The sequence below is a fragment of the Pollicipes pollicipes genome, unplaced genomic scaffold (assembly GCF_011947565.3).
Source record: "Pollicipes pollicipes isolate AB1234 unplaced genomic scaffold, Ppol_2.1 Scaffold_3087;HRSCAF=3621_pilon_pilon_pilon, whole genome shotgun sequence".
Taxonomy (NCBI): Eukaryota; Metazoa; Arthropoda; class Thecostraca; order Pollicipedomorpha; family Pollicipedidae; genus Pollicipes; species Pollicipes pollicipes.
In genome coordinates, this window is record NW_023596225.1 from 1 (window position 1) to 19,843 (window position 19,843).

The 19,843-nt window shown below is 53.2% G+C and overlaps 1 protein-coding gene across 1 annotated transcript; it reads right to left on the reverse strand.

The window, feature by feature from the left end:
• Positions 1 to 6,320: 6,320 nt before the first annotated feature.
• LOC119090599 (uncharacterized) lies at positions 6,321 to 17,607 on the reverse strand (the record flags this gene model as incomplete). The annotated part of the gene is made up of 7 exons (XM_037213427.1): positions 17,468 to 17,607; positions 16,327 to 16,531; positions 11,789 to 11,966; positions 9,383 to 9,467; positions 7,165 to 7,228; positions 6,619 to 6,732; positions 6,321 to 6,371 (listed from the first exon to the last, which is right to left on the reverse strand). Coding segments are annotated over exons 2-7 (693 nt in total), but the record flags the coding sequence as incomplete, so codon positions are not given.
• Between the last annotated feature and the right edge of the window lie 2,236 nt (positions 17,608 to 19,843).

Here is a 19,843-nt window from a genome sequence, read left to right on the forward strand (position 1 = left end):
GCGAGAGAAGCCGGCAGTCTCCGTTCATCGGGGTACTCTCGGGCGGGCCGGTGCTAAGCGGTCCGACCGTCTCGCGCGCGCCGTCACCGCCCCCCCCCCCCCCCCCCACCAACGCGCCTCCAGACCCGGGGTGACCCCATCCAGGTCACACACGTCGCAAGCGGGTACAACCGGTCAACTCATGCCACACGTATGTGGGAGCCGATGAAAGCCTGTGCACAGATGCAGTGAGAGAAGGCGCTTGCCGGGTTTGCATCGGAATAAAAAGGCTCCTGAACTCCTGGACTCCTGGACGTCTGAGGTTTCCTGAGGCAACGATTGTTGTAGTTCAAGCATCCGCTCCACGGAGGAAATTTACAGTTCACGGGCACCAGACAGCCAGCCACGGCTCGGACCGAGCGTCAGCCGACACCGCCGACGGCTGACAGAGCAGCCTTTGTCCAGAGCTGCCGGACGACACCGCTCATCGACCTCCTTCGGACGTCGGTGCGTGCCGTCGCTCAGATCACAGGCTACATGAGCCCTGCACCGACCTCAAGTCTAAAATAAGACGCGATTTCGTTGCGAAGCGCCGCGATGTCGCCTCCTCCTCCGCTTTTGATTAGCGTTGAAATGGTACAATTTTCAACCCGCAGAAACGCAAAAAAAACACGAGTGGATATCGATTCCAGATCTGTTCAGATACAGATTCACGCGGCACTGCCGTCGACGCGACACGAAACTTACGTAACGGATATGACAACGGACAACACTATCCGAAGACCGACGAAAAATGTGCGTCAGTGTGTGCAGACCATCATGCGTTTTCGTGTGAAAAACCGCACATGTAAACCGTCCGTTGCATGTAAACCGTCGAGACGGACTGACGTTACATCTCAGCAATTGGAGAAGCTCAGTCAGGTGAGCAAGCTAAGCGCATGGTGTCGGCGAATGTACCGGACGCCCCACCAACAGGTCTCAAAGCTGTGCACCGATAATGCTCCAGCGGTTCACCATAAACGGTCGATGCCACGTTTTCTGAAGCCGATGCATGATGACGCACACGAACGCATCAGCGACCACCCTCCGTTCCAAGTGGATAAATCGCCCAAAACAAAAGCGCGACAAGCCAGACCGCCACAGGCTGTGCCCAACACCTGGGTCCGTGAGCCTGACGCAGTCCAGACGCGCTGGCGACCTTCCCTCTTCTTGGCTGGGACTCTGCCCGCAGCAGCCGACTGTGAGCGGAAATACCTGCTTCCGAGCCATTCTCGCGCGGGACGAACCTGTCCCGAGGGAATACCGCGCTGCTGCGGGCAAACTGCCACAATTCTGCTGCTGTAGAGTGTTTCAAGCATCTTGATCGCTTGCGTACCAATTCGATATGCTCCAAACAAACGACTACCGTCGTTGGTCTCTGCCAAGCGCGCGCTTTTTATGCCTAAATGGATTCAAACCGATCTTCATGGAAGGGAAGTAAACTGATGTAGTTTGGTAAGCCCACGGGCACCCATATGTGAATAATGAACGGGTTGGTTTGGGAATATATACTGGGAAAATTACGGATATGGATGCGTGCATGGGAAGCATTTATACAACATTGTTAAAATGCTTCAAAAGATGTTTCACGATGATGCCGTTCTCGTTTATTTTAGTCATAACTAGCTCCATCCACGCTACTTCTGTAAATAGCAACACAAAATGGTCTGTTTGGGTGTAAACTGTCCTTAAACTATTCCAAAATTTGGAGCCAAAATCCCCCCCCCCAAAAAAAAAACCCGAACCGGTGATATAAGAAGTAGTTTATGCGGTGTGAAAGAAGGGGGACATAAATAATTATGTGTTCATTTTGTTAGCTAGTGGTAACAAAGCTGGTGGTAACAAAGTTGATGGCGGTGATCAGGTGAGCCTGAAGAACAACAGCTGCTACCTATCAAACTTATTACTACCCAAAGGTCATCTTCATAAATTGAAGTCTGGAGAAAAAAATATGTTATGTGCTCCCTCCCCATTTCGAGCTGGGTGGGCCCCCCATAGGGATTTCTTAAAAACCTTTTGTGGGACGCCAGCGAACATTGCGCAAACCCATGCCACATTTCCTGTCGAAGCATAACACAGATCAAAACACAGACAAACTCGAAACTAAAGTTACGGACAAAAAACGTTTTGTTGGAGGTTTGGATTAATGGCCGAGAAATTCAGAGGGTATGCTGTTTCATCTCCCTGCTCTGCCTGTACATGTTGGTTTATATTTTTCTTCCCAAAGACAACTTACCGTGCGTTCTTTTTACATCAAAAAATGTGTTGTGAGTGCTCCAAAGGTAAAAGATAGGTCACGTGATGTTATGTTGCCAGCTAATGATTTAAAAATTCACATAAGCAAATGATTTCAAATGGCCGAAAGATGCAGTGAATCATTGCGAGTCTAATACTGTTTGTACACCGTTTGGGTTATTCCTCACTGAGTCCTACAAAGAGACCTGCAAAGACGCCCTTACTTGGTGACCACTCAAAATGTCCGATGCCTTGCCTCCTTGACCGTTGCTGCAGTCTGTTCAAAGATTTACTTGTTAAATTCTGGCATCAGAAATTCCTCAAAAGTATTTTCATCAACATATGAAATGTAGGAAGCTAGCCATTGTCAATTATCATGGGTTACCTAGCTGCTTTATTTATCAGCCACACGCAAAGCACCGCCATATGTACACACTCTTCAGTCAGAAACTTTGAACTACCCTTACCTTTGGTTTAAGCCAAGCTTAACGGAAACTTCACCGCCTCACACCGAGGAGAGGCTATCCTCGTCCCCGCTGGTGGCCACGGAGGGTGGAGGGGTGAACGGACTCCGCGACCTCCGCCCCTCCTCCCTGTCCGAGTCCGAATCGGTCGGCGACGGCTGATCACTCGAACTCCAGCTTAGAAACTGGAAATAGGAAACAGCATGACGTCAGAGAAACTGATGCTCAACAGCATCAACCGCACAGAAGCAGGTGAAGTTAGCAAGTAGGCATTGCTACTGTTGCAAGTCTCGTGCGGGAATAAATGGGGCAATGGACCGTGCAATTTATAGAACCATACTTCGTGGCGCACCAACCGATAGCAGCAGCACTGAGCCAGCATCATGCCGTACTAGCATTGCTCATTCAGCTGTAGGCAATGCTAGCAGTCCAGAGACCAGATTTTAGACACAGGGTCACGTAAGAAATTGTCGTTTTTAATCGCAACACATAATTTTGTCCCTCCGCTCCCAGCGGCCCCGCTGTTACATAGCTTTGGCAGAGGTCTCCGCTGGTGCAACCCTCCCAGCTTTGTTTAAGAAATCAACTGCAGTGCTTTGCAAGGATGGGTTTTGTGTTCAGAACACCCAAATAACTAGCTACAATAACTGAGTCATAAGCACAACTAGTAACAGAGCTTAGATAACTAAAGATAACTTTCTTCGCATTTCCAACTAAATGTGCATATTAATAATTCACCTATTGAGGACAAAAAAGAGATTAAATACCTTGGTGCAATAATTGACAAATCTCTTAAATTTACAAGCCACACTAATGGTGCTGCAAGCACAGTAAGTAGAAATATTGGAATAATAAGTAGGGTTATGTACTTATTGATAAAACAACGTCACATCTATCTATCACACTTTGATTCTACCTTATTTAAATTACTGCTGCTTGATTTGGGGTATAAATTATGCTTCTCAACTAGTTCGGTTAGTAATTTTGCAAAAAAGGGCTGTGCGTCTTATAGAAAATGTGTATCCTCCACAAGGCTCAGAGCCGATCTTTAAACGATACAAAATTTTGAACTATCGGATATTGCTAAATCCCAAATGCAACTGTGATGCACAAAATTTAAACTTCACAGCTCCCTGCATCATTCGATTTAATTTACAATCTCTACGAATCCAATGACATGGATATGAGGCGAGCAAAACATTTAGATCAACCTTTCTCTAATCGTAATTATAGGACTATTTACAGCATCTTGCCTTGGCCCTAAGCTGTGGAACGACATTATGGTTTCATACTTTCCAAGAATAGCTGATATCCCCGTATCAAAATCCATCGTTAAGAACATCATCCGGAAGCATTTCGTGAATACATATTACTGTAACATATATGAAGACATTGCAATCCTTTGTGCTGTACATATCCAACGCATTTCATTTTGACCTCCTTCATGTTTCATAATAAATTTATGATTATAAAGTCATGCACATAGACCCAAATTCACGGCGCTGGCTCCGGGAGTTCTCCCATCAACAAGCTTTGCTTAGCTGGGATGGACTCCCTGGACATCCAGCTCAAAACCCAGCACAAAAATGACCAGGTAATTGCCCCCTCCGACTTGTGCGACCGTACAGCCCTTACTAACACGGTGAATTGAGTGGTTGTAGATTATTGGGCTGTTATAGCGGGCTGTCATTAGCTGACTTTGGCTGATGACTTCTTTAAGCCTTCTCATCTATGATTCCCTACCTATCACATAACACAATTCCTTCGGGTCTGCTCCACCTCTTCGCCTGCTTTTTTACGTTTGTTTCATCTTCCTAGCTGGGAGTGCCGCGACTTGATTTTATGTTTTCTGGTGTTAACGTACGGTTTACTGCGTCACTGAGATTGGGAGGGGCACTCCTGGTTACCTTTTGGGTAACGGCGTAGAAAAAAGCTTGACATTCTTTGAGCACACCATCCCTACTATCCCTGAGCCAAACACTCAAAGCAAACCGACCCATTTCAGCGAAAATATTGTATGCGTTCTATGTAGGTCTTCCCAGACATGGGTACAAGGTTTTGTGTGTCGTAAAGCACCTCGACGCAGCCGTCCGGACCACGCTGAACCGGTTTGGTCTGTTGCCACCATGTCTTTCATCGTCAGCTGGGCAAAACGTTCAACTGCCCCAGGATTCTTACGCAGTATCTCTGGAATCCGAGCCCAGCAACCTACCGCCAAGCCACGGGATCACGGCGACTCGGCGCATCATACAGCAAACAGTGGGCCACTGCTGCTATTCCAGATTTAAAAGGCACTGAAGTGAATATGACAACATTGAGGCGGTCCATAGCTCTTTCCAGATCAAAGCAATGTGTCGTGCGCAGACTCAGTTTTAATTATTAAATCCAGGTAGGGCCTAATCCGCCAGGAATGTTGGCATACTTTGTATATATCGTGATTGGTAGAAAACCTCTGTCCGCCGGCGGCCGCAAGCATTAGCAGTCGACCCTTTCTAAGGATGCAATAGGTGACTTTGATTAAGTGTCTCCCGATTGAGGCGCTGACTGTAGCCAGGAGCCGGGGGCTCTTTACATAAAATGAGCTGGGGGACAGTGAAAAATAACGAATTTTACCGAAAAATATAACAATATAGCTAATGCCCGGATGCCACCCACTTTTTTGTGCCCAAAATCCAGCAAAAGCCATTATTCAGTATAAAATCAAGTTGTGTTTATGAAACAACAGCCGGAGCCAGGAACCAGCGTCTGTTGTTTGTAAAAGCCTATGGAAACCAGGAACTAGGTGTTCGTGCTAACAGAAGGTGGAGTGAGAGCCAGGAAACTGTCTGCGCTTCTTTCCATAAAAAAGAATCCAGGAACCGAAAACTTATGCTTACCAAATGACCGGTGGATTCAGTGTCAAGTTTTCATAAAGGGCGGGGTGGGAATCAGGGAACAACATTGAGAAGCAGGCACACGACCGTCTGACAATTTTGCGATGTCCGCAACAAAACGCCACTGACCGAAACGGTGTCTCCAGCCTGCTCACAGCATAGAGCCGGACACCCAGTCCCCTCACCACGCGAAGCAGCATTACAAACCCAACCAGCGTGATCACAGATGTACTAGCCGACACAGGACACCGAACCAGACCAATTGTCCTACGTCAGCGGATGTAATTCGGACCGACAGACCCGGGAGTCGCCGTGTCGTTTAGGTTAGCTGCTCTGGCACTGAGAGCGCCCGCGTCAACAGATGTGCGGTTGGCGTACTCTAAGGAGAAATAAATAGTCAGCGGGGGTTTCGCTGAGACAGGAGCCGGCCACCCAGACGCGTGACAATCATGCCGACCGTGTTGGGGCAAGCCAGACGCCGTGAACGCATCCGCCCGGTGATGTCATCGATTTCGGCCGCACTCCGCAGGTTCCGCAGAAAACACAGGGAATATGCACAACCTGCATTAAATGCAACCATAAGATAGCTCAAGTGCCGAAGGTCAGCTCAAGGTCACTCACCGATCGCCTGAGGGGGAAGTCCCGTCCAATGCGTGTGTGCCCGGCGGGCCGCTTCCTCAGCACGAAGCTGTAGTCGCTGCTGGAGGCCCACTCTTGCTGTATGAGCAGCGGACGGTTCGTCTGGGTGCAGCTTGCGCTCGAAGGCGACAGGCGCACAAACCTGAAAGATACCAAGCACACCTCACCTTTGCATGATACCTTCAAAAGAGGCGATGCTTTCACCGGCCAATCCGCTAAGGAAATATGCAGCGCTCCGACGAAATGTCGCCACCGCTGTCGTTACATAGAAACGTCAGTGGTTATGATGCTAATGATGCCATCGGAAACAGCATCTATTAGCTCTCATAAGGACGGCTGTAGACTAACCAACGAACCGTTTGTGTACTATACACATACACACTGTGTACCTCGTAAATGCTGAAGACGTTGACGCCCTCGGAGGAGTTGTAGCAGTTAAGCAGCAGCTGAATCATCTGGTCCACTGTTGTCCTCTCCGAAACCAGCAGGCTCTTGTACTTCGACTGTGGCACACGGCAAACATCAGCCATTGCATGATGAGGGTATGGAGGAAGGTGTCATATGCTTTGATCCCTTCACGAATCTTGAAGGGTTGTCCCATCTTTGTTGCATGTTGAAAAACATATTCTAGTGAGATTTAAGGAACAGGTACGTCCAGTAATGGCACTGGGTAGTGCGACTGCAGCACCATTAAACATAATCAAGCCAACAGGTCATCCAATCAGGCCAGGTCATCAGATGGTCCCATCAGTTCAGATCATCAAGTCTTCTCCATCAGGTTCAGGTCACCAGGTCGTCCCATCAGTTCAAATAATCAGGGTCCTCCCCATCAGGTCAGATCATCCGGTCGCCCTCATCATTTCAGGTCATCTGTCGGTCTCATCAGGTCAGGTCATAAGATCGTTTCTAATGCTGCAGCGCCGGTGCGAGCTCACCTCAGCCAGGAGCACGCTGTCGAACACCTTTACAAGGCCGCCGGCACACGTGCGCAGCGTGAATCTGTAACACCAGCACCGCTGTGTGAATTCTGGGCAACATCCAGCATTGAACTTACGCCAGTGCATGGAAAGGAGCAAACTAAAAGTCCCGTTTGCCCTCACCCCTACCCCCACCCCCCCATCCCTTGCCATCTCCACCGAGGTCGCTATCGTGCCGGGCCGAACAGAGCGTAAGGCGGGCCCTCGGCGCTCAACGCTCCACTCAGATCGAGCTGCACTATTGTGCCGGGCCGAACAGAGCGTAAGGCGGGCCCTCGGTGCTCAGTTCCACTCAGATCGAGCCGCACTATTGTGTCGGGCCGAACAGAGCGTAAGGCTCAGTCCTCGGTGCTCAGTTCCACTCAGATCGAGCCGCACTATTGTGCCGGGCCGGACAGTGCGTAAGGCGGGCCCTCGGTGCTCAGTTCCACTCAGATCGAGCCGCACTATTGTGCCGGGCCGGACAGAGTGTAAGGCGGACCCTCGGTGCTCAGTTCCACTCAGATCAAGCCGCACTATTGTGCCGGGCCGAACAGAGCGTAAGGCGGGCCCTCGGTGCTCAGTTCCACTCAGATCGAGCCGCACTATTGTGTCGGGCCGAACAGAGCGTAAGGCTCAGTCCTCGGTGCTCAGCTCCACTCAGATCGAGCCGCACTATTGTGCCGGGCCGGACAGAGTGTAAGGCGGACCCTCGGTGCTCAGTTCCACTCAGATCGAGCTGCACTATTGTGCCGGGCCGGACAGTGCGTAAGGCGGGCCCTCGGTGCTAAGTTCCACTCAGATCGAGCCGCACTATTGTGCCGGGCCGGACAGAGTGTAAGGCGGACCCTCGGTGCTCAGTTCCACTCAGATCGAGCCGCACTATTGTGCCGGGCCGGACAGAGCGTAAGGCGTGCCCTCGGTGCTCAGTTCCACTCAGATCGAGCCACACTATTGTGTCGGGCCGGACAGAGCGTAAGGCGGACCCTCGGTGCTCAGTTTCCACTCAGATCGAGCTGCACTATTGTGCCGGGGCCGGACAGAGCGTAAGGCGGACCCTCGGCGCTCAACGCTCCACTCAGATCGAGCTCCACTCAGAGCGCTCAGGTCCACTCAGATCGAGCCGCACATACGCCGTTGCTTGTCGATGACTTGGGCCCCTTGCTGTAGCTGTTAGAAAGGCGAGTTCAGCACGGCATTGTATTACTTCTGCGATCCGCTGCTGTACAACATGTCACGAGTGAGCTCGCGATTAGTGTTAACGGCATCCCGACTGCCGAGGTCATTCTGCACCCAGGGCCACGAGTGATGTGGAGTGATGGACGACGCAGCGGCCACGAGTGATGTGGAGTGGTGGACGGCGCAGCGGCCACGAGTGATGTGGAGTGGTGGACGACGCAGCGGCCACGAGTGATGTGGAGTGGTGGACGACGCAGCGGCCACGAGTGATGTGGAGCGGTGGACGACGCAGCGTCCACGAGTGATGTGGGGGTGGTGGACGACGCAGCGGCCACGAGTGATATGGAGTGGGTGCACTACGCAGCGGCCATGAGTGATGTGGAGTGGTGGACGACGCAGCGGCCACGAGTGATGTGGAGTGGTGGACGACGCAGCGGGCCACGAGTGATGTGGAGTGGTGCACGACGCAGCGGCCACGAGTGATGTGGAGTGGTGCACTACGCAGCGGCCACGAGTGATGTGGAGTGGTGGACGACGCAGCGGCCACGAGTGATGTGGAGTGGTGGACGGCGCAGTGGCCACGAGTGATGTGGAGTGGTGGACGACGCAGCGGCCACTAGTGATGTGGAGTGGTGGACGAGGCAACGGTGCGGCCCACTCTGCAGCAGCGCTGCAGCCACGCAGCCATCGCAGGATGCGGGATGACAACAGGATGTGTGGGACCGGTCGGAGACGAAAAAGCAGTACCAGTGCCTGGCTTGGGCATTGACACGAAGTCATCAGAAAGCAACAAGATGGTGGTACCCTCTAGATGCCAATTTACCCCTTCAGTCCTGATTTGTCGCCTCCCCCCAGCTCGGACATGGTGCATCCATGGCAATAACGACATACATATTTGAAAGAGCCACGCACGCTCCATTGTGTCCCAGCTGTGATAACGGTTGGGACATAGCAACCACGCCGCTTGGTGTTGACTTTAAAAGCTTTACTTAAGGCGTTGCAGCCACTCGGTGCTTACCTGGAGTCGGCACGCGGGTAGCAGGCCTGCAGCTGGGCTGGACATGAGTCGTCATCCAGCACCAGGATCGTCCGCACAGAAGCCCCTGTCAATAACGCAGCCGCTGAGTCCCCGCTGTCGTGATTGGGGCATGCTCCATTTCCCGGTGTCCGTGGTAGTTGGCGGTATGAACTGTACAAAGCGCTATAATCATTTTACCGGGGAGGCAGGCAGGTCACACCCTCGGTTACATGATTACGGCCGAAGTAGTCCGGTACCGCACAGCCAAGAACTGACAAACTGTTCGCCATTCTTTGCCGCTCTGACCTCCTCTTCGACCTCATATGACCTGCGCCGTTGTCTTTCACTGACAGCAGTGATTCGGGGGCACCTTTGGCCATGTGTGAGGTAGCTAACTGGCGGTGGTACCACACCACCGGATGGTTCTCCCACCTCACACCTCCGGAGCCAAAGCGTGAGCACGGCGGGAGAGGCAGCAGGGCCAGCCACCAATTCAGGATCGCAATAATAAGAAGAACAGTAGAGGTAGAGGAGCGAGCGTATTAACCCTATTCGGGTCCAAGCAGAATTGCACTTAAGGTGTGTTTGGTGCACCACTTTAAGCAGCGCTCGTCCGGTCCTGAAGAGCACACAAACAGTGCTGCCACCAGGGATATTACAGAAAAGTCATCTACCTGTTCTCTAATCTATTCTTAATACACCACTCATCAGAGAGTATCGCAAAATTGCACCACAAATTGTGCGATATATGGGTCGTACCGAACCGTCAAATGTGCCTGAAGAAGTTCAATATCGCCTCCTGTTTATTTCGGTCATTCGCGAGCAAGCCAACTTGAAGCAGTCCAGCAGTACAAGCAGTTTTGAGATCGCATGCTAACATTGTTCAAATATAAAAACGATATGACTTCTAGCTTTACTTCAAAGTCAACCTAAAGCTACGATCTACTCTGACTTCCCTTATCTTGATTGCTCATCGTCGCTCGTGTGATGACAGGAAGTGATGTCAAATCGAACCGCATCCAGGGAAATAAATCAAGCTGCTTAGTTCTATCCCAGACATTCCTGTGGCTGCGTCCGTCTCCAGTCGTTCGTGACAGGGGTCCCACATCAGTCTGAGCTAGCCATTTCTTGTCACTTATGTGTGTAATCATTGTCTTGGCCTTAATTAGTACCTGTCTGCGCGGGGATGAAAAATAACGCTTAAGCCTGAGAGTCAAGTTGTGTAGAGATGTTCTCTGGCTATTGGCAGGCCAGGTCGATGACAGCTTTCCACTTTCGTGACTACGCCTTCGTCAGATGTTACTCTCCAAAAACTGCTGTTGGTACATTCGCCAGGCATCCTATTACTACCAGGTTATTTCTGTTCTTAATATCGTTTCAGAAGTTGTTCACGAACTCATATTGCAAAAGAAAACACGACATCGGTGACGATGCTATGCCATAGGTACGCCATACTGGCGCTTTCCAGAGTGATTACACTGCGATCGTGAGGGATCCACAGTCCCCCGGTCTGCTCGCGTTCTAAACGCCGCAGGAGGCCCTCGCATGCCAAAATGCGAGGCCCGGCCCGTGTGCTGAAGCCCCTGCGGCCGGTGTGCCGCATGGCTCGCAGCTCGAAGCCGCGTAGGCCCCGGTGCCTGATCCGCTCCGTGTGGCGACAGAGGGTGTCGGGACTGACCGCAGCACACACCCGGCCCAGGCGTCGGTGACCGGCTTCGTGGTGTCGTGAAGACCCACACAGAGAGGCCGGCTGGCTGCAGCGGTGGCGACGCTGTGGGGCCTCTGGTTGTGTCCGGACCACAGGACAAGGACGCAGATGCGCAGTCTTGTAAGGGCAAGAGACGTTCGGAAAAGGGGGCTTCGTCTGGCAGCGAGGTGGTTCAGACTTTGAAAAGTGAGGATGCATGTGCTCTGTTTGCATGGTCTTTCGCTTAATTTGTTACACCAAGCAAGGAAGTGATAGGAAACATTGAGTGGACATCGAACGTAAGTATCGAAGATGCGTGTAAAACACATCTGAAAAACCTGCCACCTAGATATGCATTGCACCCCATAACAGGGTTTCTGCCATCTTTGTGTCGGTGAGATCGGGTCGAACATGAAAGCTTCCTAAACGCGGCGCTCTTATAATGCGTCAGCGTTTGTCTGGCGCCCCATAGTGACACATCGGGCCGATTTCGTGTGTCGCATGCGGTGGGTGGGAAAGCCGGCAGCTGTATTGACAGGCCCTGCAACGCCAGAACTGATAGCACCGGCACACGAACATCGGACCAGATAACAGATGTCGCAGCCCAACCCAAGAGCAGACCCGATGCCCCGGAAGGCCTCACTTCCGGCGCCAGCTGACAGCGCCAGGTCAGCTGAGGAGCCGGACGAGCCGACGCTCTTGTGGCGACCTCGACTGACCTGTGCTCCTGGTGGCCACCTCCATGGTGAGGAAGAACAGGTTAGGGTCGCGGTGCTTCATGCGGTACTTGTTGAGCAGCTGGTCCACCACGTCCCGGCACGTGGTCGTGTACTTGACACACATGGTCTTGTACTCGAGATCAGGCCGTAGGCAGCGCGTGTACACCTTTACCGTCGTCTTAAAACAGAAACAACATGTTATGCTTTAAACAACTAAGCCGCCTTGTGCAGGTAACACATACCAGCCGATATTGGACGCGACAAAAACCATTCGTGATGCAGATGATTTAGCAACTGTGTAGATCAAAGCTAATGGCTTTGGTAGCCCACCCAATGCGTTTGCCTATGTTTTGAGAAGTCAGTCCTTATGGGAGTTTATTCAACAAGCCTGGACCATTTATGTCGCATTGGTACGCTGATTCCCAATGGCACTGCTTGACAGTTCGCGGTCTGAGTTTGGCCAGATCTGATTCTTCAATCGACAAGGTTGATGAATCTACATTGATATGGGTTTGGGAAATGGTAAGTAAATTTTTGCAAAGCATGCAAGTGTTTCCGTTGAATCTCAGTTACAGTGAGCGAAAAGATACTGCTGAGCAGTTTTCATAGCTTCATATATCCTTCTGTTTTAGGCCATAGAGCGTTGAACTCGCGATCCGGCTCGGGAAATATAGCACCTCCAGGTTGATTACTGGCACAGCCACCGCTCGTCCAGCGCCGAGACGATTACTGGCACAGCCACCGCTCGTCCAGCGCCGAGACGATTACTGGCACAGCCACCGCTCGGGCAGCGCCGAGGCGATTACTGGCACAGCCACCGCTCGGGCAGCGCCGAGACGATTACTGGCACAGCCACCGCTCGTCCAGCGCCGAGACTCGCTTGTGATTTGTAGCTGGCACATTCACTAACGCCATGCAGTTGGCTTCATATCTATCTGCTCTGGTTATTGGCAGATAACATAAATACTTTAAAACGTCCAAAACGAGCAGGTCCATGGCTTACACCACGGAACGTGGTACCATCTGTTGACATCGACCCGCGTTCCTAGACAAGACCAGACTAGGACAAGATAGTAACACGCATGTCAACAGAGGCATGCGTCAACACAGAATGCGCACTAAGATTTTGAAACAGGAGCACTCCGGTCCAGACTGCTCGAATGACTCCCACCATGGAGCCGATAAATGAAGCACTGTTGAGGCGTTACGAGTGCTGTGAATGACAATGTTTCCCCTACCCAAACAGTTTACTGGAGCCACCCTAAATGGCGCTCAAAACACATCATGGAGCAATGCTCAGATTACTCCAGTGCGCCATCCCTGGTTTACGAGCACGGCTTCTCACGGTGCCCTGCTCCCACGGTGCCGCCTTTCAATCGCCGGATCTACCCCACGCGGCCTCCCCTCCCAGGCCTCGTACCCCTTCCGGCTCGGGCTAGCGCGGCTCATGACGTACACACGCGACGAGAGGGGTAACCCAAAACCGCACGCCGCAACCCCGTGGTAAAAATCCTGCCCCAGCCTGCCGCTTTGGCCCCGGTAAAAGTCGCCTGTGCGCGCAAAACACATGGTCTCCGGTCAGGAGAGCGATCGCCGCCCCGCCCCTCCCCTGCCCACCGCCGTCATTACCCACCCGGCCCCGGAGACGGACGCCAGTCTAGACACCGACTACAGTAAGGTGAGGGACCAAACAACGGCAGGCCATCAGTCGGCCGGACGACCGGCACGTCACGCCTCGGACCGCGCCCTCTTCACAGCCGGGCCCAACACCGGCGGGGTGAGGGCGTGCCCAGTAGGTCCGGGCCGCGGAGTGGGCGCTCCAGACCCGCTACAGCGGGAGGTGCCGCTCCCGCCCTCCTGCGGCCTGTTGACATTGCTCTCTTTAGCGTCACGAGTGGTTATGCCGACTTCCACGACGAGCGGCGCGGCTCGCGCGAACGGCTGACAACGGGAGACCGCCTGCGACCACCCAGCGCCGGCCGGCCTGCGCGTCGCCGCCCCAGGTGCGCCAGGTACGCCCCCTGGCGCCATCCGAGCCGGGCAGGCGCCGGGTCGCCGCTCTGCGTCTGACGCCGTTCCCCTGGCCCACCGCCACCCACGTGTAGTGGCGACGCCCCCCCCCCCCCCCCCCCCCACCTCAGGCCGGTGCGGCACCGGACCGCCACGCTGAGCGTCAGCCAGCACGGCAGTTTATTCCCGAACCATTGTTAGCAGAGGTCTGAATGTCGCGGCTCAGGTGACAAAGACGGCGCACCTTTCTCAGACGCGGACACAGAAACGCATTGAGTGGCGTCGGTTGTCAAGGAGTGCGGGCAGGCTTTCTTGTGAAGTTCGGCGTGATCAATAGTGACCGGACTACAATCCCCGGCTCTGGACCCCGGTCACGTTAGAAGCAGTTCACACTGGCCGCTGAATGGCCTGGTGATCGCGTCACTGACTCCTCTGTGGACGCGGGGCGCCACAAAATAATGGGCAGAAACAGAACCGAACCCAGCGCAGAACAGAAATGATGAAACACTTCTTTTGTTCACTGGCGAAGTCACCTCTGTATCCTAGAAGTAAGAATCCGCCAATGCATGGGTTTTTCTGCGCAATTTATTACAGACATTAGACCATTTCCACTGTTACAGAAACGCCATGTGAACTTTGGCTGATGAGATAATGACCACGCAGTTGGCAGCACACGCTCACAGAGAATGAGTCAGACGCAACAGGCTATGGCAGAAAGACTAATTTAAGGGAATTTGGTCACAGGCATTACCAGACAGCTGGCCTGCCGACGACGTCAACTTATGGATGACCCTGGCCACCTCTAAATTATGTAAGCAAGCATGCAACAGAAGCACCTGGACATCGCATTAGCCCGGCTCTGTTTGACATATGAGCTGTAGTGCAGGTGAAATAAATTTGTCTAAACATAGCTGATGGGGGTAATAATTCTGGTCAGTCGGCAGCAGAAAGGGAGACGGCTGTGTTCGAGAAGCTAGCGTTAATATTCACTTTATTTGTCTCCTCGTCTTCTGCAGCACACGATCTGGCCCCGACCTCAGCTTTAACGTGCGCGTGGCCATTAAAAGCGATTGTCCCACCTTTGGGGCCGATTTAAAAAACATACTCTTGAAAACTAGTGACCAGTTACGGCTATTAATAGACCTGGGCAGTGCCACTGCACCACCATCGAAAGTATAACAAGTAGATAAGTTTTAATTAGTCCCGAGCTCAAGTCACCCCGTCAACGTCGCTGTCAAAGCAGTACATTTATTGTATTTTGGTAGTTCCAGAGTGCAGCCCTAGCCTTCGATAACCGCAGTTGATGAGACTACCATCACCATGACGACGGCAGAATAAGCTGAGTGCAATCGTTAGCTGTACCTCTTTTGAGTTGTTTTAACCACAACCTTGCGAGCCTGCGGGCTTCAAAATGACGCCTCTACTGGTATCAATGACGTCAGTACAAATAAAGGTTTGTGATTGGCACAGCGGGCGGCGAAGGCCATTTGCCGAGAAGCGCATTGGTGGAAGTTTTAACCAGCGCGTCACTATCGACCATATCATACATCTGCTTCTCAAAACCAAAGTGTGTTTCAAAAAGATCCACTGCCCTTAACGTTACAGGGGGAGAAATAAAACCCATACTGCAACGTTTCAGTGAATTGGCGGGATACCAGCCTTACGTTTGCAAACTTCGTTCCCTCAACAGATTATTTTCGTAGTTTTCGTAGCATTTTCTACACAAACATTTTCACGAATAAGTGTATTGCAAACATTACACAACGCACACGTTGGAGAAATCAATGCAAATGAAAAGTCTTGCTTTTATAATTGAACAAGGAATCGAACGTGATTTCTCCCGCCGGAGCGGCTACCTCCAACGGAAATCCTGGGCTATTCAGAAGGTTTTCGGGAAAGCTAGCATTGCGGATTATATCGGACGCGTTTATCTAACAATAAGTAAAAAACACAGAAAGGGTGGCGTCCTCCCTTCAAACCAGTACTCACTGGATTCGTCACTGGTCTGGTCTGGGTCTGCTCAGGATCTGATCTGGGTTTTGCCTGTGCCTGGTCTGGATATAGTTTGAGTGTGACCTGGGTTTGGCTTAGGTCTGGTCTGGGTTTAGTCTAGGCTCAATCTGAGCTTGATCTGGGTTTGGTCTGGGTGTGGTTTGAGTCTGCTTTTGGTTTGGCCTAGATGTCCCGTCTTACCGTAGGCGTGGCCGATACACTGGTGCTGCCCGTGCCGCTCTGGGTCTGGTCTGGTCTGGGTCTGGGTCTGGGTCTGGGTCTGGGTCTGGGTCTGGTCTGAGTCTGGTCTGGGTCTGCTCTAGGTCTGGTCTGAGTCTGTTCGGGATCTGTTATAGATCTAATCTAGTCTGGTTCCGGATTTGGGTCTGGTCTGGATCTGCTATGGGTCTAAATCTAGTCTAGGTCTGGTTCGGTCCAGTTCTCCATCTTCCCGTGGGCGTGGCCGATACGCTGGTGCTGCCCGTGCTGCTCTGGGTCAGATCTGGGTCTGGTCCCGGTTTAGTCATCCGTCTTACCGTGGGCGTGGCCGGTACGCTGGTGCTGCCCGTGCTGCTCTGTGTCTCGTTCAGCGATGTGTAGGAGGAGGAGCGAGACGACAGAGCAGGCTCGTGCAGTGAGCTGAAGCTCATGGTGGAGTTGATGCTCAGAGTGTCCGCCTTCTGGCCAGACCGCATCAGCGAAGACCGCAGCGGGTTAATCTGCACGTGCTTCAGCATTGTCCTGTAACAACAGTGCTGCTCGCTTTCGATATCACGAGACAAAACCACACCTTAAGATATCAGAAGTCATGGGCTGGGTACTTAAGTTGGGTGTGTCACCGCTTTTAACCCAATACGATTACCACTGTATTAACAGAAACCAGTGTCTCTGCCCGTCCAAAGGTCCATTTCCCTGTTGCCAGATGAGTGCTGAATAATGTGTCAATTGCGTGTTTATTTGCGGGCTTGAACGCCTCCCCACTGTTTCAAAACGACTCCACAGCGGCATGGAGATGGGTCATGACACGGTGCCCATCACTTCTGATGCTAACTGGCCTTAATGATCCGGACACGCGCCGGAGCGTTACGGCAGCCTCTCAAGGGCGGCACAGGTGAGATGCACGGGGCTCGGGCTGCGTCGATGGTACGGCCGGCCGACAGCTCTGACAATGAAGCCGCATGGTGGCCACCTCCAAAAACCGGGCTCGGCGTCATGCAAACGTTATCATTTACGATGTTTTCCACCTGTAAGATTACCCCAACGCGAACAGGCCGAGCAGTTACAGGTCATTGTGCGCGGTGTTGTCTTGAAAACAATGGTGACTGGAATGGCCAGTTGTCAGGTAGTGCCCACGCCAACCCTGGCCTAGATATGCAGTCCGTCTTACTGGCGTAGCGTAGCAATATCTTTGTTTCCTTGGACAAGTCTCACGCGTTTCCCATTCATCGCCGGGATCGGCGCCTGGGCGTGTTTCGCCAGCCGGCTGATGCAAGGCGGCGAACAATGACCGGATATCGACACTGCATCTGCTTTCACCAGTGGATATTTCGTCGACCTGTTGTTTCCTTGCAGAGGCAAAGCGAGCTTGAATGGCTGTCTTGATCTCTCAGTGCGCGGGCTCGTGTCTCACTCACTACGCTTGCACAATCGAACAACGCACGCCACTCGTTCGCTCACCTCGATCGCGGGCCGACCTGCCGCCGCGGTGCCCCGGCCGCTCGGAGTCCGAACCCTCAGCACGGACACCGGCGGTCCATGGCGCGAGGTGTGGCTTCAGCTCCCGTGCTGCCGTGCCGTGCCCACTCACACTCCCGACCGGCAACGAGGCCGACTAACACCCGGCCTGACGTGCCGCCGGGCTGAAGTAACCGGGTGCGCCGCGTGACGTCACAGGGGCACGGACCAATACCGGGCCGTGGTGAGACGGCAGGTGGATTAAATGGTCATTTTCGGAGGCGACGGGCGACCGAGCTGTTAGAGCAACGGGCCGGTCACGCGTGGGAGTGCGTGGCGTGGTCGGGAAACGATGGATGATATCGAATTAGGATTATCCTGCGTCACCCCGCAGCCTCCATTTAGGAACAGTTTCAGGTACCGCTCTATCGGCTTGTTCGTCCGAACGATTTCGCATTTATACGAGCACGTAGCCAAGCAGAGAAGAGGGTGATGTACATTGAGCCTTTTATATGATGCATGTGAACATGCACTGCATTCAGCGCGGGGTTCGAGCCTGTTGCTTACGATAGCAGAAGACCAGGACGCTCAGATTGTCACAAACAGATCGTGTAGATCAAATGATACGGAATTAGCAGAAATAAGTAAATACTTCTAGATCAGAAGCTGGAGGTTGTTGGTTCCAGGGCAACACCCCCACAGATATAGACTGATGCGCAGCTTATTTTTTTTAACTACACACCTTTCTAAAATACTGCTGTCCTCTCTGGGACAGAGGTGTTCGGGCTGGTCTGCTGTCCTCTCTCAGGGTGCTCGGGCTGGTCCGCCGGCCAGCGTGATCAGTTCTCGGTGTCTCCGCGCCTCCACCTGTACCCTCGTGGCTCGGAGGGGGGAGGGGGGGGGGAGGGGAACGCACGGTGCCCGGCGACGGCGGGCCCAGATGCCCCCACCGGCTGTGGCTGGTGGCGGCAGAGCTGGCGGCCGCGGCGTATGGTCTGCACAATTGGGAGCCATCACCGCATCTGAATGACACAGGAATGCTCTACCCAGGGCTGCTGTTTGCCCGGCGACCACGGCTCTCCGCGTTGTTGATATGGCGACAGGCATCACTACCGCAAGAGCGCTATGGATGATAAGTGATGTTTGCGCCCGGCTCATTATGTTTGGAGCAAAGCTATTAACCCTGGCCATTTTTGAGGATAACAAGCTTGCATGAACTGTGGGATCGCATGCATTTGACGTGTTCTTAGGCCCATGAGAAGGATTTGGAGCGGCCAACTGTGAGGATTTTGAGTACACATCGACATTGACTGCATCATCTAAGAAAAAAGGAAGGAAGAATGAAAGGAGGGAATGATGCGGTCAGCATCGCACATCCAACGATATTTCATAGGGACTTCATGCTTGGAAGTTACAATGTTCGACTGAAGCTTGCTCCAGACTTCCCATCCTCTGAATCCCTCAGCAGCTGAGCAGAGCATACGCCAACACAGTCGTGCTTTCACTGCAGGACCCTGGGATTCCAAGGGTATTCCATCTGTATAAAGTGAAATCATCGTAGCTGAGTGAAGTCGCAGGGATCGCTGAGAGCTCGACTGACGGCGGCACGGATCGCTGAGAGCTCGACTGACGGGGCGGCACAGTGTGAGCCAGCGCAGACGAGGTGTCGACGCGGGCCCCCGACGACAGCAGGAAACGGCCGCTGGATTAATGATACACGAACGCAGCCGTGTCTGCCAGTCACGCCCCCCTCGACGCGGGTCGACGCTCCGCGGCCTACCCCCAGGACCGCTCCAGCCCCAGACAGCTCGCCAGGGTTCCCCCGGACCGCTCCAGCCCCAGACAGCTCGCCAGGGTTCCCCCGGACCGCTCCAGCCCCAGACAGCCCGCCAGGGTTCCCCCGGACCGTTCCAGCCCCAGACAGCTCGCCAGAGGTCCCCGGACCGCTCCAGCCCTAGACAGCCTTCCAGGGGTACAGACCGGACTGCTCCAACCCCAGACAGCTCGGCAGGATTCCCCCGGACCGCTCCAGCCCCAGATAGCTCGCCAGAGGTCCCCAGACCGCTCCAGCCCTAGACAGCCTTCCAGGGGTACGGACCGGACCGCTCCAGCCCCAGACAGCTCGTCAGAGGTCCCCGGACCCGCTCCAGCCCTAGACAGCACGCCAGAGTTCCCTGGACCGCTCCAGCCCCAGACAGCTCGCCAGAGGTCCCTGGACCGCGCCAGCCCTAGGCAGCTTTTCAGGGGTAGGGATTGGACCGCTCCAGCACCAGACAGCTAGTCTGAGGTCCCTCGCGGACCGCTCCAGCGTCAGACAGCTGGCAAGCGAATTTTGCGTTTATTTCTATGTCTCTGTATACAAATCTCCAGATAGGGATC